This window comes from Schistocerca americana, chromosome 11 (assembly GCF_021461395.2).
Source record: "Schistocerca americana isolate TAMUIC-IGC-003095 chromosome 11, iqSchAmer2.1, whole genome shotgun sequence".
NCBI lineage: Eukaryota > Metazoa > Arthropoda > Insecta > Orthoptera > Acrididae > Schistocerca > Schistocerca americana.
The window spans coordinates 199,300,106-199,318,272 of NC_060129.1; the positions used below are offsets into that span (position 1 = coordinate 199,300,106).

Below are 18,167 nucleotides of genomic sequence, written 5' to 3' on the forward strand. Positions count from 1 at the left end.
AAACTAATCATTTATAAACCAGACGATGGCGTGTACTGTACAGGGTTGACATTGAATGACCGACTATGTCTTTTGGTTGCTTAAGGTTTGTTTTTTGTCAGTCAGTGTGCTAATATAACTGTGGGTACTACAGGTTTTATGTGGAAAATTGTTACAGTTCTGTTCATTTATGAGGTTACACCTGAACTTTAGAAGCTTGCCTGCACGTCTGGATGTTTCCTCAAAACTATCCTGGTCAGCATCCATTGACTGCTGGAATCCTCAGATCTAGGGTAGCAGGTTTCATCTGATTCCTTGACTCACTGTAACTCATTATAATACATATTGCTGTAATTGCACACACCAGCCTAGTGGACAATCTTGAAAACCATTTTATTTGGTGTTCGCCGGTCGTGGGTACCTTTCGTCCATCTGTTACGATATGTTGTCTTGCTAGGATGTCAGTGTGCTCAAATGTAGTGAAGTCCACCATAACCTTCCTGTGTTCTGTGCTGCAGGGCTGTTGTAGAGGTGCCTGTTTGGCTCATTTCTTAGTGCAGGGTCTGCAATATTTGAAGAACATTACCATTGTGGAGAATACAGTCTCTCAATGTGTGCTCTGGAGTGCCTACTTTGCCACAGGCGCAACTGTCATTCGTCTGTCTTCTGATTTTGGATAGATATGTAGCATATCGGTGATCTCGAACAGCAACCGTGTACGTCAAAAAATTCAGTTTTAAAGAGACTGAAAAACATTATTATTGTGTCGATATCAAACAAATGTGAAATTATCTACATTATAATACATTTATTAATAAAATATCGGATAAAAAGATTGGAAAATGAATTTCAGGTCATAAATTAAATAAAAATTGACATATGATGTTGCTGTACGAACAAACTTGAATGCGAGGTTGCTGTTCGGCACCATCGATGTGGTCTCTTTCTGGTCAGGTAATGTAATCACTGTGCTTGATGGGTGAAAAGTCTCATTTTTAATCTCTCCCTTATGGTAAGAACAACTCCAATGTTCCAATGCATGTGTTGAAGTTTCCCAGTCATTTTGCTGTTCTGTTTTTCTGTTTCATTCTTGCTTCAGTTCTAAGTGTCCTTTGTACTTCTGTTTGAATGTCTTTAACCAATGTAGAGCTCCTACAGTGTTTGACCTTTGGACAGTGTCTTATGTTCTACTGAAACAGCTCTATCATCCGGACCTCGAGCAGCTCGCGATTCTCCTCTGTTGACAGCACTGGCCAGGCCGACCCCGACTTGCCCCACCCCGGCGACAGCCGCAGCGTGGTCGACATCCCGGCATCGGACACGATGACGTCAACAGGTGACGCCGCTACTTTGGTGCCCGAATCCGGAGGCACAACTACCGGCGGAGGCAGCACCACAGGTGCCACCTTCGGCACTGTTGCCGGTGTGGTTGACGAAGAGCAGTGCTCCGGCGATGCCGGCACGAGGCCACCGTTCTCGTATGCGGAACTCATCGCTATGGCCATAGTGCAGTCGCCGCACAGGTTGGTAGCACTGCTGCAGAATGCTAAATCCTTTTATGAAAATACATTGCACAATCCTTAACACGTGCCACAATTGTTAGCACTTATCTTGGTGTCTTATTCATATGGTAGATATAATGTGGTGTTGTTTTGGCCAGCAACTGTAAGTTTAGTTTGATGTATTTTCCCATTTGTTTCACTTGTCAACTGTCCATATCGTATCAGAATAACTGCTGTATCTAACATAGACAGCACTAGATTCATTTCTTGTTAACGATTTTGTGGTTGGTTCGGTGTCACCTTCACGACTTTCTCTCCTTTACCTACCTCTTCATCTCTGAGGAGCACTTTCACCCAGTGTCCTCGACTATTTGCTGGATGTATTCCAATCTCTGTCTTCCCCCACAGTTTTTATCCTCAACAGCTCCTTCCAGTACCATTCAAGTTATTCCGTGATGTCATAATACATGCCCTACATAATGTCGTAGTTTCTTACTTGGTTGATGCATATTATCTTCAACACTCTGTGTAACAGTCTGTAAAATTCTTCTGGGTTTGGGACCGCACTGTCAACTATAAAATTCCGACGTTTTGGCGACTGTTGCAAGACGCCTTCCTCAGTGTGTATTGAGCTGTTAGCAATATTGTGTAGTGTATTGAGCTGTTAGCAATACACCCTGAGGAAGCTGTCTCGCAATAGTCGCCGAAATGTCGGAATAGTTGACAGTGCAGTCCCAAACCCAGAAGAATTTTATAGACATTGACAACGGCCGCAGAAGCCTACGTTTACATTTCTTGTAACACTCTATTGTTCATCTTTCACTTCAGTATGGAGCAGTTCCGCAAAATCGTTTGTTGCTATATGTTAGCAGCTTTTTCCTTCTATGGAAAATTGACTTGTTTTACGTAATTGTTACTAGGAACTATCATGTCGGCTCAGATAATGTTAATAATTTCCATGTATATGTATTGAGTTAATACTGATTCTGGAGTACCGTTCCAATTAGCAGCAAATGTCTCTGTTACCATTGATTTCCACAGTTTTTGAGACACAGTATACCAGAGAGCAATGGATACAAATTATCAGACTCACAGTTGGGCTTCAGGGAGGGAGTATGACCAAAAAATGCCATCAGGGTTAAATGGTAGGCTGGAGGGAATACAAGGCACGTCCAGGAAAGTAAGAGTACTGAGACTCTGAGGCTCAAAGTTTTTTTTTTTTTTTAATTTTTTTTTTTTTTTTTATGAAGTTGGCAACACTACAAGTAATAATAGAATGGCTGAGTTTCTGACATTCCTAAATTGGTGGGAAGGTCATTTTGAGCCCCGGGGGGGATCATATTTTACTTAAACAAGTGGTTTATTTTAGTTTATGTTAAACCCTTTCTTTTTATGAATTATAACAATATTTATTTAACACTAAATTAACACCTTACTTTTTTATTCGAACAAAAAATCGTACCAATTTATTGTTGCCGATGCTAACATGTTTGCTAAACTGTATACTTTCAAATGCTGACCAAGTTTAGGACCTACTAATGCATTTGTTACATATGATCCATATTGTACTCATGTGTTAAACATTCAACTTTTTTGTCCTTTCTCCTAAGTTATTGAAATATGCTAGACACACTTAGCACAGGTGATTTTTGTTATATGCACACAGCTTTGTTACACTTAACATAGTTGGCACTGGTCTTTTTGCCTTTTCTGAGGCTGATTTGGCACTTGTTCCACTTTCTGCATTATTTTGGTTTCTTTTCTTCTTTTTCTTCTTCTTCTTCTTCCTCCTCTTTCATTTCCTTGAGTTCATTTACCACCTGGAGTATGAACTTCTTGCTTTCCATTTTCTTCTTCATTACTATTTTGTTGGTGACCCTTGTATTTTTTTACTGCCAGTACCAAAGTGTAATGGGAGACATGCAGCAGCCATCTCTTACATGCAACTTTTGTAGAATGTTTGTGGGTCATTTGATGAACCACGTCCACCCCATACTTTGTAGAGGGGGGGGGGGCAGTGCCTGTGTGTGTGTGTGTGTGTGTGTGTGTGTGTGTGTGTGTGTGTGTGTGTGTGTGTGTGTGTGTTTTTCCTCTTGTTCCTTGCTTTGCCAATACTATGGAGAATATCTTCATTTCTTACCTTATCAGTCCACCTTATTTTCAACATTCTTCTATTGCACCGCATCTCAGATTTCCAGTTCTCTTCTTTTCTGATTTTCTCGTAGTCCATGGTTCACAAAAGTCATACAATTTTGTGCTCCAGATGTAAATTCTCAGAAATTTTTTTTCTCAGGTTAGTGCCAATATTTGATACTAATAGATTTCTTTTGTCCAGGAAACCCCTTTTTGCCTATGCTAATCTGCTTTTTTTTTATCTTCTATTCTGTGTCCATCATTTATTTCTCTGCCTGTACAAAATCAATACTGGTATGGGGTCTCACTGGACGTCTGTAGTAAACGTGTCAAAAAGTGCTCTTTTCCCCCTATGTTCAGATCGGGGTCTCCTTTGGACGATCAGTACTGTGCTGTGTGCTTTTGTTTGTGTGGCAGGAGGGCGATGCTGTCAGAGATCTACTCCTACGTCGCGAGCCGTTTTCCCTACTATGCTGCCAGGAAGAAGTTTTTGCAGAAGATGATCAGCAATAACGTGGCACGCTACAGTTGCTTTGTCAAGTTGCCACAGGAAGGCGGCAAGCTCAAACGCCACTACTGGATGCTTGGTGAGTCACACAACCAGTGAATGGCTGGGTAGCTTGTGAAGGCATTGCTAATTATGCAAATAATTTTTTTTTTTCGTGGTTTTCTTTCGATTTCTATTCTTTTTCTTTTGTTCATATGGGCATTTCTATTTGTGATTATGTAACATTCTACTGTGGTTTTTAAATGTAAAGATGTAATTGTGATTATTTCGTTTGCCAATGGATAAATATGTTTCTTGCTTTGTACCTGTGATAAAGTTCATAAAGTTCTCTTTTGGAATATTATTAATTGTGGAAAATACAGTCAGTAACATTTATAAAGATTTATGTAATTTATGATAACGATATAACACCTATAGACAGGGGACAGCGATAGTGATATCGTTAGTCGAAAGGTTGTTGTGTAGTAGAGGGGATGGTGGATGGTGTGTCTGTGAAGCGTGCGCGGAAAAATAGTACTGTTTTTTATGAAAAGCATATGTAATTGTATGCGGATGATACTGAACTATCAGATTGTTAATTATCTTTACCATTGCGATATGTAATGGCATTTGCCAGCAAACTTTAAGAGCAAATAAATCGGACTGTGAAAGTGCCGCTAACAATACTTTGTTGTGGCCGACACGAACAGTGCTTTTATGCGGATGAACTGTGCTGGTATTGGTTTTGGGTGGTGGAACTGTTGTCTATCACATTCTATCAAGCCGTAAAAGTGAAGACTTTAATTAACTGTGCAATATAAATGACTTTCAGTGACGTTGTCGAAGTTTGAAATGCGAGAACAGAGTGGACATTTTTTACGGTGTGCTTCACACCCAAGAACAATTCTATGAACTGTGTATTTGTGGCTGAGACTATATGAATGTGACGAACTGTGTAATTATGGACGATAACGTCACAGACAGTGCATAAATAGTAAAAACGAGCGATGTCTACGTAATGTACTTTGAAAGAGAGGACATGTCAACAACGGTCGTATACTGGCGTCTTGTGGTTTGTTAATCACCGCGGGGTTGATGATACAGTTGTGCCGGAACTTTATTTGCGTTCGCCAGAGAAGATTAACCAGCAGGAGCTGCCTGTATCCTGCTCTCATCATTGTAACCCGCCGACAAATTGCTGCCCAACGCAACGCTTTGTATGCAACAAAAAGTTGCTGTAGATGTGAGAGCGGCACCAAGCAGTTTCCAGCTTGTGATTTTTGTTAATTTTGTGTTCTGGCAATAAATTCTATTGGGTTATGAGTGAGATATGCTGCCAAATGCTAATCACACACTTAAGACCTCTGTCTGTTTTGGAGTGTTGCAGTTGGTGCAGAGACAGCATGTGACCTCTCCACTGCTAAAGTGCGTTATGGCAGTGAAGTGGTGTGTGTGTGAGGGGGGGGGGGGGGCATCCGCCCGCTTGTAAGTTGTACAGAATCAGTGCAGTAAGACGAGTCGACGTGGAAACGTGACATCATGACAGAAAGGAACTTTCGTGTTTGGATGTGCCATTGAACACACCCAGCTGCTACTTGCTCGTAACAGTAGTTCAACTCGCACTCTGTACTACGAACAACAAAAAATTTTCTGACTCAGCACAATTGACACTCAATAATCAATCTGTACTTGTCCCACATACGTCGATTCGTGATGAATATTGGTGAGTAAGGGATTGTGGATCCCTTACATCTTGGAACACGAGGAGAACTGCGATCGAGGAATAGGTACCAATAATGGGTGAGTGCTAGTGAAGGGATGCAACATACATAGAAGGAAAGTCTTTCAAAGTGGTTGAAATCTCTAAGAATGAAAGTAATTTCAATAGTGATGATAGCTACAGGCTTCCAGCTTTGCGCATTGCTGTCAAGAAAGTAAGTATGCAGCCACAAATACAAACAATACAGGGAAGCAATCTGCAATTTACCGAGCAAGGTGGCGTAGTGGTTAGCACACCGGACTTGCATTTGGGAGGACGACAGTTCAGATCCTTGTCCGGCCATCCTGATTTAGGTTTTCCATGATTTCCCAAAATCGCTTCACGCAAATGCTGGGATGGTTCCTTTGAAAGGGCATGGCTGACTTCCTTCTCTATCCTTTCCTAATCTGTTGGGACCAATGACTTGTTGTTTGGTCCTCTCCCCTCAAACCAACCGACCAACCATGTGTCATATGTCAATAAAGGACAAAGATTTCCAGTGAAAGATGAGATAAAAGAAAATAAACACTTTGCATGATCCAGCAAGAGGTGTACCAAGACTGCTTCCGAGTGTGGAAATAGTGTTGGGAGTGGCGTATCAGTTGTGGATGAGAGTATTTTGAGAGAGACTATGCACAATAAGTAAAATGTAAGTGTAGAAAAATTTTGTGGACAAAGTTTCAGAATTTTTTGAACAGACCTCATATGTACGAGGGTTATTCCAAAAGTAAGGTCCGATTCGCCGTAACTATTGAAATTTGGCGCCAATGACAAAACACGCATGCGCGCCGACTCCCGGCAAGCCTTGCGCGTCAAACGCCGCCATTAGATTTGTTGCTGTTGCTGAGTGTAGTTCACAGTGTCACTTTACAATGTTTAAGACAATTGATCAGCCCGCCGATTGTGAAGTAAGGGCAGTGATACGGTTTTTGTCTGCAAGAAACAATTCAGCGGCGGAAATCCATCGGCAGATTACTGAAGTGTACGATCCTAACATAATGAGCGACAGTAAAGTGCGCAAGTGGGTGCGAGCTTTTAATGAAGGACGGGATAATGTGCACGATGAACCACGGTGTGGCTGACCATCAGTGATTTCAGACAATTTGGTCAATGCGGTTGACAAAAAAATTCGTGAAGATCGCCGATTCACTATTACAGACGTAGACATGCATTTTCCGAATGTGAGTAGAACAACTTTGTACAGAATTGTGTCTGAACATTTGAAGTTTCACAAATTGTGTGCCCGTTGGGTTCCCAGGCTGCTTACTGAGCCCCAACGAATGAAAAGAATGGCTTTTGCTCTTGATTTTTTGGAGCGATATCATAAGGAAGGTGACAGTCTTTTAGACAATGTTGTCACAGGGGATGAGACATGGGTTTCTCACTCCAGAGTCTAAACGTCAGTCAATGCAATGGCGTCACACGTCATCGCCAGTCAAGGTCAAGGCAAAGCAGACAATCTCAACACGTAAGGTTATGGCGACTGTGTTCTGGGATAGACGTGGAGTATTGTTAGTCGACTTTATGGAGAGAGGAACAACGATTAATAAAGCCGCCTACTGCGCTACCCTGACTAAACTTCGACGTGCAATCCAGAATAAGCGACGTGGTCTTTTGTCGTCTGGAATCTTGTTGTTGCATGACAATGCCAGACCCCACACTGCAAATGAAACGCAAGCTCTGATCAAGAAATTTGGATGGGAACAGATGGACCATCCTCCTTACAGTCCGGACCTGGCGCCAAGTGATTTCCACCTGTTCCATTACTTAAACGAGTTTCTCGGCGGCAAGCGCTTAGACACAGATGATGAAGTGAAAGAAGCAGTTAAGGACTGGTTATCGTCACAGGCGGCCGATTTCTATAACATGGGCATTCAAAAGCTTGTTGAACGATGTGACAAATGTTTAAATAAGTATGGAAGTTATGTAGAAAAATAGATAAAGATGTAAGGAATGTAAATAAAACAATTGTTTTGAAAAAACATTTTAGTTTTGATTTTTTTTTTTTTTATAACCGGACCTTACTTTTGGAATAACCCTCGTATATTTTAGATTTCATTAATTGTATTTTGTTGGCAGCATCTTCCTAATACTTACTTTAATAAAATTGTTGAAGTCATTGCAGACTTATGAAACTATCTGTTATACTGCAGCTACCTAAATGTGAAGCAATCACTAACATAAATGTCTCCAGTTGCTAATAACGATGGTGTGAATGCTAGCCTTTTTTCAGGTGACGTTGATCGTCAGTAATTATTTTTCTAATTATTGCACCAGAGTTGCAGTTCAGCACACTATCTGCACACATTTCTCAGATCCATTTTGCTTACTTCGTCAAAAACCATCCATTCGTCATGCATTACTTTGTCAAAATCCGTGCAAAATAATCCTTGCTGAAAATCATAGTTTCGCATCATGGCTCTAACCGTATGGTGTTTTATCCTGTTCGCTGATTATTATTGCCAAAAAAGAGTAATGATGCAGTGTTCATAGACTATGGTTATCTTGTTTTCTCTTTTGTTCCCTCTAGTGTAAAGCCTTGTTCACACATGCAAGTAAATGGTAGTGGACACAGGCAAAGCGCCTGCGACTGCTCGTTTGCTTCTGTTCTCTTTCTTTCACTTCAGTGTAAATCAGGCTTGAGATGGAACTGAAGAGGAATACAACATGACCTAACAATCTACAACATGGAAATGCAGATTTTGTCAGCAGATTTATTTGACGAATTCTTTCGTGTTTACCAAACAAGTGTTGGCATTGTGTTGTTGCAATCTCTCGGTGAATTTCCAACTTCTCATCGTCCATCAAAGTGTCAAGTTCGTCTCCAGTTTGTTTCTTTATAGCTGAGAGACTGCAGATTGCTCTGCCAAGGCCCTAATGGATGGGCCAGTCGTGTATTGGTATTGTTTATCTGTTTTGCCTGCTGCTTCAGCCGCTAACATATCAGAGCATTCCTGACATATTTTTGCAAATGCCACATACCGTGTGGAACTCAGTTGGAAACAACTGTCCCAGTTGGCAAGGCCATCATATACTTGTAATTATACGTCCTATTTGCTACCAGAGTCCCAGAATTCGCTGATGCAGCACAGTACATTTACGTGTTCGTGTTTGAGGTAACAAAGCGAAGCATCTGTGAAAAATGCATATTCGTTTTGAACAGGAAAACAGTGCTGTGCTTACGGATTCCTAGATGTGGACAGTAAAGGTGCAGTGAAAATAACAAGTATATGACAACCTCGTCAACTGGCACAGCAGTTACCAGCTGAGCTCCGCACAGAATGTGGCAGCAGCAAAAATACACCAGGAGTGCTCCGACATGAAAGTGGTTGAGGCAGCGTGTGGAATAGGCAGGCAGCACCTGTACTCAAACTTCCAGACCCTCTGACCCCACTGGGGACCCTCTGACCCCACTGGGGACCTCCCATCCAACAAGTACAACATATGAATTGTAGAATTTTAGAACATGTTTTTTGCTCGAGTATCATGTCGTTTTTGGAAACCCAGAATCTACTCTGTAAGAATCAATGTGGATTCCGGAAACAGCGATCGTGTGAGACCCAACTCGCTTTATTTGTTCATGAGACGCAGACAATATTAGATACAGGCTCCCAGGTAGATGCTATTTTCCTCAACTTCCTGAAGGCGTTCGATACAGTTCCGCACTGTCGCCTGATAAACAAAGTAAGAGCCTACGGAATATCAGACCGGCTGTGTGGCTGGATTGAAGAGTTTTTAGCAAACAGAACACAGCACGTTGTTATCAATGGAGAGACGTTTAAAGTAACCTCTGGCGTGCCGCAGGGGAGTGTTATGAGACCACTGCTTTTCACAATATATATAAATGACCTAGTAGATAGTGTCGGAAGTTCCGTGCGGCTTTTCATGGATGATGCTGTAGTATACAGAGAAGTTGCGGCATTAGAAAATTGCAGCGTATTTCAGGAATATCTGCAGCGGATAGGCACTTGGTGCAGGGAGTGGCAACTGACCCTTAACATGTTGTTGTTGTTGTGGTCTTCAGTCCTGAGACTGGTTTGATGCAGCTCTCCATGCTACTCTATCCTGTGCAAGCTTCTTCATCTCCCAGTACCTACTGCAACCTACATCCTTCTGAATCTGCTTAGTGTATTCATCTCTTGGTCTCCCTCTACGATTTTTACCCTCCACGCTGCCCTCCAATGCTAAATTTGTGATCCCTTGATGCCTCAAAACATGTCCTACCAACCGATCCCTTCTTCTGGTCAAGTTGTGCCACAAACTTCTCTCCTCCCCAATCCTATTCAATACCTCCTCATTATTTATGTGATCTACCCATCTAATCTTCAGCATTCTTCTGTAGCACCACATTTCGAAAGCTTCTATTCTCTTCTTGTCCAAACTATTTATCGTCCATGTTTCACTTCCATATATGGCTACACTCCATACAAATATTTTCAGAAACGACTTCCTGACACTTAAATCTATACTCGGTGTTAACAAATTTCTCTTCTTCAGATACGATTTCCTTGCCATTGCCAGTCTACATTTTATATCCTCTCTATTTTGACCATCATCAGTTATTTTACTCCCTAAATAGCAAAATTCCTTTACTACTTTAAGTGTCTCATTTCCTAATCTAATTCCCTCAGCATCACCCGATTTAATTTGACTACATTCCATTATCCTTGTTTTGCTTTTGCTTAACATAGACAAATGTAATGTATTGCGAATACATAGAAAGAAGGATCCTTTATTGTATGATTATATGATAGTCGAACAAACACTGGTAGCAGTTACTTCTGTAAAATATCTGGGAGTATGCATGCGGAATGATTTGAAGTGGAATGATCATATAAAATTAATTGTTGATAAGGCGGGTACCAGGTTGAGATTCATTGGGAGAGTCCTTAGAAAATGTAGTCCATCAACAAAGGAGGTGGCTTACAAAACACTCGCTCGACCTATACTTGAGTATTGCTCATCAGTGTGGGATCCATACCAGGTCGGGTTGACGGAGGAGACAGAGAAGATCCAAAGAAGAGCGGTGCGTTTCGTCACAGGGTTATTTGGTAATAGTGATAGCGTTATGGATATTTTTAGCAAACTCAAGTGGCAGACTCTGCAAGAAAGGCGCTCTGCATCGCGGTGTATCTTGCTGTCCAGGTTTTGAGAGGGTGCGTTTCTGGATGAGGTATCGAATATATTGCTTCCCCCTACTTATACCTCCCGAGGAGATCACAAAAGTAAAATTAGAGAGATTCGAGTGCACACGGAGGCTTTCAGACATTCGTTCTTCCCGCGAACCGTACGCGACTGGAACAGAAAAGGGAGGTAATGACAGTGGCACGTAAAGTGCCCTCCGCCACACACCGTTGGGTGGCTTGCGGAGTATAAATGTAGATGTAGATGTAGATGAGGTGCGACAGTAAAGTAATGAGACTGATGTGAAAAAAAATGTTGCTTACCGCTTTAGTCAAGTATGGTGTTGTCTCCTTCAAAGCAGTTCCCTTGTGATTGCACACACTTTTTCCAGCACTTCTGCCATTGGTGGTATCATTTCTGGAACTCATTATCTGTAATATCCTCCAAGACCCTCTTCACAGCTTTTAGGACATCTTGTGTTGTTTGAAAACGGTGTCCCTTGACCACTGTTTTGACTCTTGGAAATAGAAAAAAGTTGCATAGAGCGATATCTGGTGAACGAGGTGGCTGTGGTCATACTGAAATTTGTTTTGAGGTTAAAAATTGTTGTACTGACAGAGCAGTATGGGACGGTGCATTATTGTGATGCAGAATCCAATTTTGCACAAATCTTTCTCATACCAAGATCTTGAGTTATTATTAGACGAACTGAACTGTTTCTCGATTGAAGTTCAGTTCTTTTGCAGTCATTTTCACAGATAATCTTCGATAAAGTTGTACGAGTTCATGCACCCTGGTCGAGTTGACATCCATCTGTGAGGTTGACGGTTGTCCACTGCGGTCTTCATCTTCAGCATTCGTTCTGCCTTCACTAAACATTTCATGCCTTGACATAACCTGCCCTCCAAAATCCTTCTGAAGCTTACCGTAAGTTGTCGTCACGTTTTCACCAAGTTTAACACAAAAAGATACGGCATACCGTTGCGCAATATTATGCGGTTCCATTTCCGTGATGAGAGACACACACGTGTTAACTTATTACAGCACAACTCACCACTGAGCAGTTGCACCGATGTGCCGCTTGGACTAGGAGCGGCCTACAGATCGAGGTGCCTACTTAAGCGTGCAGGGTTGCCACATCTCGCAAAGAAAATGTCTCATTACTTTATTGTCGCGCCTCGTATTGTCCGGAGGCGTGCAATTGACTAACCTGCAGAGCAGTCTGTCGTTCAGCAGCTGCAGAGGAACAAGCTCGACACGAATCTGCCACTTCACTCGAACGTAACAAGTAGAAAACCTATCTGAGCACCGGGACGCCACGACTCGGTCGATAATCCTAGACGATTCGGTCGACGTACATTATTTTACATTCAGTGACGGTGACTTCTTGGTGTGTGTTTTGATGAACTGCCCACCAAACAATTACTGTGTTACTGTTTCAGACCCACAATACGAACACACGTTCGAGAATGGAAAATTTCGCCCCCGCCGGCGTATGAAGCAGCCATTGCACTCTGGCCCAGTTTCGGAGGGGCACACGAACGGAGTGCATTCTCACAACGGCGAGCACCGACTCGACGGGCAGCACCGCACTGGCATGTCGGAACACCTGCAGCTGCTGGAGAACGCCACCGAGTCGCTGTTCGGACACTCAGCGCTCCAGGCTGCCGCTGGGAGTGGACGTGTTACAGGCGACTCTCTGTCACCTCCTGCCTACCCGCACTATCCCAGGTACGAGAACGGCTCAGTAGTTTGTAAGTTACATCGCGTGTCACCTCACATTTTTATTACACGCACTTGAGTACAACAGAGAACAATCATACGACTGTGTGAAGCTGTCAGAAAAATGCTTCTCTGAGGTGCCGTTCAGTTCTCGTGTCGCATTGGCTCTGATGTCAGTTTTGTTGTCAAAACATTTACCCTTCATGTGAATTTCTGCACTTTGTTGCTTTACGGTAGGTTCGTATTGATAACACCAGTTGTGTCACCGCGATGAAGTTCACCGGAAAAAAATTATCCGCGTCTTCCATTTCATCTGGGTCGTGGAAGGCGTCCACATGTCATTGGTTCTGCTCGAGAGTGAAAGTGTGCTGTACAAACTTTGCATACACTTTGCTTGTCCTCAGAATATTCTCGAGAATGTCTAGAACACTCGATTTAGAGATGTTGCTCCATTACGATTAGTGACACGATGTTAACACGCTGTAGTTGGATGTCTGCTATGTAACGCTGCATACTCCCAGCAGAATGCACATCTTTTGTTTACAGTTGTTAGTTCAACCTGCCACTGTAATTACTACGTTGACTTTCGTTATTCGTCAGGAGTAAAATCAATTTCGGAATTTTTTGATGGGTGGTGTTTACCCCCAGCATCTCATGGTGTAGCTGGAGAGTTTGAAGCTTTGTCAACCCCAACATGCAACCAAAGAAATTTCCATTAGTGATCATCATCATCATTAGTTAAGACTGATTATGCCTTTCAGCAATCAGTCTGGAGCATAGCCCCCTTATAAAATTCCTCCGTGATCCCCTATTCAGTGCTAACACTGGTGCCTTTTCTGATGTTAAACCTATTACTTCAAAATCATTCTTAACCGAATCCAGGTATCTTCTACTTGGTCTGCCCCGACTCCTGCTACCCTCTACTGCTGAACCCACGAGTCTCTTGGGTAACCTTGCTTCTGCCATGCGTGTAACATGACCCCACCATCTAAGCCTGTTCGCCCTGACAGCTACATCTATAGAGTTCATTCCCAGTTTTTCTGGGATCCTGAGTACAACATTTGTGTGAAAATTAAGTTATGGTCCAACAATGCAGTATTTTTGCACTAAAAGGAGATGTGTTTGTAGAAGTGTGTACCTTCCATACCTAAACAGTCCTGAAGAGAATTTTTAAATTACTTATATTGGTAAATGTATCTGGACCTGGCTGGAATCAACGGCAGAGGATGCTGTGGTTGTTGTAATATTCCAAGTATTTTTATAAATGTAGACAGAGTTATAGAATGACTAGTAGAAGCCTGGAGTATTTTAGCTGATACCTGGTGAAACACATAATTGTTAAATAAGAAGAAATATAAGCTTTCGTGAAGGTGCCCATTAAAATTGTAATTGTCTTAAGTTAACATACGTCCACACATCTGACCCTCCCATGTGCGACTCTTGATTAGCGCCAAAAGAAGGCAATAATGGAGAGAAATGTTCCTAAACTGATGAATCCAAAGTGTTCAGCTTGTTGAGGTAGCGGATGATACTCTTAAAGATACAGCAAATAAAGCTGACTACTGTGAGATATCAGTATTTTATTTACTCCTTTTTTTAAACTTATACGTAGTAGTACAAAATTCTCTTTTGCTTACAGATAAAAATCCTAGAATTTAATGAAGCTGTGGGTGCACATAAATATTTGATAAAGCATGGTAAAATTTGACATGATGTACTGGTTTGTAGTTGTGACAGATTTTTGTAATGCTGTGTATTCAAAAACTATTGGGAATCTTTGTCGGTATAAAGCAAATTGCACGTAAGATACATAGCACAACGGCAAGTTGAACCAGTTCCTCTGATGTATAAGTAGGGATAGGAAATAAATTGGCAGTTTTAGTAATTTTATTAAATCACCATTCTGTATGAAATGTCACAAAGTGAGTCATTTCCCCAAGACAGCAATTCTGAGTCAGTCTAATAAATATTTTCGGTGCCTGGTTTATTTTGTCTGCTTGGTATGAATAAAATAAAAATTAAATGCCTGGCCACTGCAGATGACAGTGGAGTCTTTGGCAAAGCTATAGAATTAACTGTCACCATATAAATATTGCAGAGAATCTTCACACGTAAAACAGAATATATGACAAATATTGGGGGTACTCACAAATCGTTGAACACAAGTTTTGGGTAAAGTAAAGAAGTCGAAAAAATTAAATGTTCTGACCCAGAAGATGAAGACTGAATATAATCTCTTCGAGTAGACATAAAACAATAAATCAGTTTTCATTGTTACAAAAATTGGAGACTATGAAAAAGATATAAAAGTGCATGCATTCTATGCAACACAGTAAATTGCCATGCTTGAGTATAAGAAATAGAAAAAGGTGAAAAAAAGAAACAGGAGAATTTTTTGAAAAATTCTGCAATACACTGTAGAGGAAAATGCGATTGCAATTTTTGTGTGTGTGTGTGTGTGTGTGTGTGTGTGTGTGTGTGTGTGTGTGTGTGTGTGTGTATGGGGGTGGGGGGTGGGGGGAACCTATAAAAAAAATTCCTAATTGAGAGGGCAGGTCAGTATCTTCGGACATATAAAATTGAGGATAGTAGATTACTTAAAGAAATCTTAGTGTGTTTCAGTAACAATAAAAATCCAAAATCAACAGACCAGAGAAACTCGGGACTAGAGAGAACGTAACTGAAGAATACATTTTAAACATAAAAATTCAGAAAAGAAGGACTTAATAGATTTTCAAAAAAATTTAGCCAACATGGAAGAAAATTCACTCAACACCAAAATTAACAGCAGAATGAAATAATGAAAAAGTTATGGGGAGATAGAGGTAGAAGAACCTCATTTGAAAAAACAATTCCTCTGCGATATTGTTTTACATGGCCCAAAGATAGCTGGAGCCAACGCATCAAAGAAAGTTAATCTAGTTGTGGACTTTGCATTTCCAAAATGAATGCTTTAACAGCTACAAACCTGCAAATAGACTTCTTAGAAAATGGTGGAGAATATTTAATTATTATACATTTATACATTCTTCACATTCACAACCTGTTACGTGAAAAACTTAACATAGGTCATCCGATTCACATTTTTGTGTATTATAAAGCTTTCGAAATGTGGTGCTACAGAAGAATGCTGAATATTAGATGGGTAGATCACATAACTAATGAGGAAGTATTGAATAGGATTGGGGAGAAGAGAAGTTTGTGGCACAATTTAGTATTGGAGGGCAGCGTGGAGGGTAAAAATCGTAGAGGGAGACCAAGAGATGAATACACTAAGCAGATTCAGAAGGATGTAGGTTGCGGTAGGTACTGGGAGGTGAAGAAGCTTGCACAGGATAGAGTAGCATGGAGAGCTGCATCAAACCAGTCTCAGGACTGAAGACCACAACAACAACAAACTAACAAACATTTTTAAAATATCTAAGTACTATGTGATACTGTGAAAAAACATAATACTACACCAAACAGACAAAGAAGGTAAAAGAAAGGAAACTTCTTCCTACCACTACAAAACTACACTTAACCCCACATCTACATCTACTATTTCTTCCTTTGTTACCATTTTCTAATGCATCACTATACTCAATGTCCGTCCTTCTTTCTCTTCTTTCCTGTGTTCCTCTTGTCGCCTTACAAACTGCGCTATCTTCAAAATGATCACTCACACACAATCTTGTATCTCATCCTACTCATCTCTGGTCTCTTAGACCAACATCTTCAGCCTATTACTCGGAACCTATCCCCCTATACAAAAGATACCAACCATTTCCTCTGCCAGCTCTCCACAGTTCCCGTCCCTTTACCACTCGGTGCCTTGCTCGTCACTATTGATGTTACCTCCCTTTAAATTAACTTCCCTAATGCCCATAGCCTTACTGCTATTGAACACTGCCTTTCCCAATGCCTGACAGATCCTGAACCGACAACCTCGTTCAGAGTCACCGTGACCAACTATTTCTTCACCCACAATTCCTTTTCCTTTGAAGTCATTACCTACAAACAAATCTGAGGTATAGCTATGGGCAGTCGCATGGCACCGTTCTATGCCAACCTATTCGTGGGCTATCTAGAGGAATCCTTCCTAAAAACCCAGAATCCTAAACCCCTCACCTAGTTCAGACTCATTGATGACATCTTTCCTATCTGGTTTGAGGGTGAGGACACCTTATCCACATTCCTCCAGAACCTCAACAATTTCTCCCCCATTTACATCATCTGGTCCTACTCAACCCAACAGGCCACCTTCCTAGATGTTGACCTCCACCTCAGAGATGGCTACATCAGTACCTCCGTCCACATCAAACCTACTAACCACCGGCAATATCTCCACTTCGACAGCTGCCACCCATTTCGTACCGAGAAGTACCTTCTGTGCAGCCTAGCCATCCACGGTCATCGCACCTGCAGTGATGAACAGTCCCTCTCAAAATATACTGATGATCTCACTGAGGCTTTTACAGACTGTATTAATCCTCCCAACATTGTACAAAAACAGATCTCCAGTGCCTTATCTTTCCAGTCGCTCACCACCTCTCAAAGCCCCACCGTCTGGCCACAGAGGAGCATTGCCCTCTTAACTCGAGGCCACCCAGGACTGGAGCAACTGAACTACAAGGGTGGTTTGAGAAGTTCTCGGAACGGAATAGAAGAAACTTTGTTTGTTTTTCAATGTAGTCTCCTTGTAGATTAATGCACTTGGTCCAATGATATTCCAGTGCCTTGATCCCATCTCAAAAATGATTTTCCTGCAGTCCTGCAAAATAGTTTTAAACTCCAACTACTAATTCTTTGTTTGAAGTGAGTCTTTGTCCACGAAGAAAAATTTTCAGTTTTGGGAACACGTGGAAGTCTGACAGAGCCATATCAGGTGAATAAGGCGGGTGTGGCAACAATTCATACCTTAGTTCGTGTAATTTTGCCATGGCGACAGCACAGATGTGCAGGCGCGCATTGTCTTGATGGAAGATGACTTTCTTCATTGTTAAACCTGGCGTTTTTCACATATCTTTTGTTGCGGTTGGTCCAGGAGGTTAGCATAGTATTCTCCAGTATTTGTTTGCCCAGTGGGGAGATAATCTACTAACAGAATCCCCACCGCATCTTAGAATACTGATGCATTGACCTTTCTCGTCGAAGGAATTGTCTTTGCTTTCTTTGGTGGCAGAGAATCAGCATGTTTCCACTGCTTTGAATGTTGTTTTGTTTCTGGTGTGTAGTAGTGCACCCATTTTCGTCTGTGGTTGCAAACCAGCACAAAAAATCTTGTTCGTTTCTCCTAAAACAGGCCAAACATTGTTCCAATATGTCCATTCTCATGCGTTTTTTATCCAGTCCAGTGTTAAGGAATCGCGGCACCCATCTTGTGGATAATTTTTTCATGTCTAATTCTTCAGATAAAATGTGATGTACGCTTTCAGGTGACATCTGGCAAGGGTGAGCAGTTTCACACACTTTCAGGTGG

The 18,167-nt window shown here is 41.5% G+C and overlaps 1 protein-coding gene across 1 annotated transcript in view; it reads left to right on the plus strand.

Annotated features, from left to right (window-relative positions):
• The window catches only part of LOC124553555, a 185,479-nt gene that overhangs the window by 51,855 nt on the left and 115,457 nt on the right, over nucleotides 1–18,167 (plus strand). Inside the window, exons 3-5 of the mRNA XM_047127402.1 lie at nucleotides 1,179–1,502; nucleotides 4,032–4,201; nucleotides 12,427–12,715. Coding sequence (XP_046983358.1) covers nucleotides 1,179–1,502; nucleotides 4,032–4,201; nucleotides 12,427–12,715 — 783 coding nt within the window. The remainder of the gene's footprint in view (nucleotides 1–1,178; nucleotides 1,503–4,031; nucleotides 4,202–12,426; nucleotides 12,716–18,167) is intronic.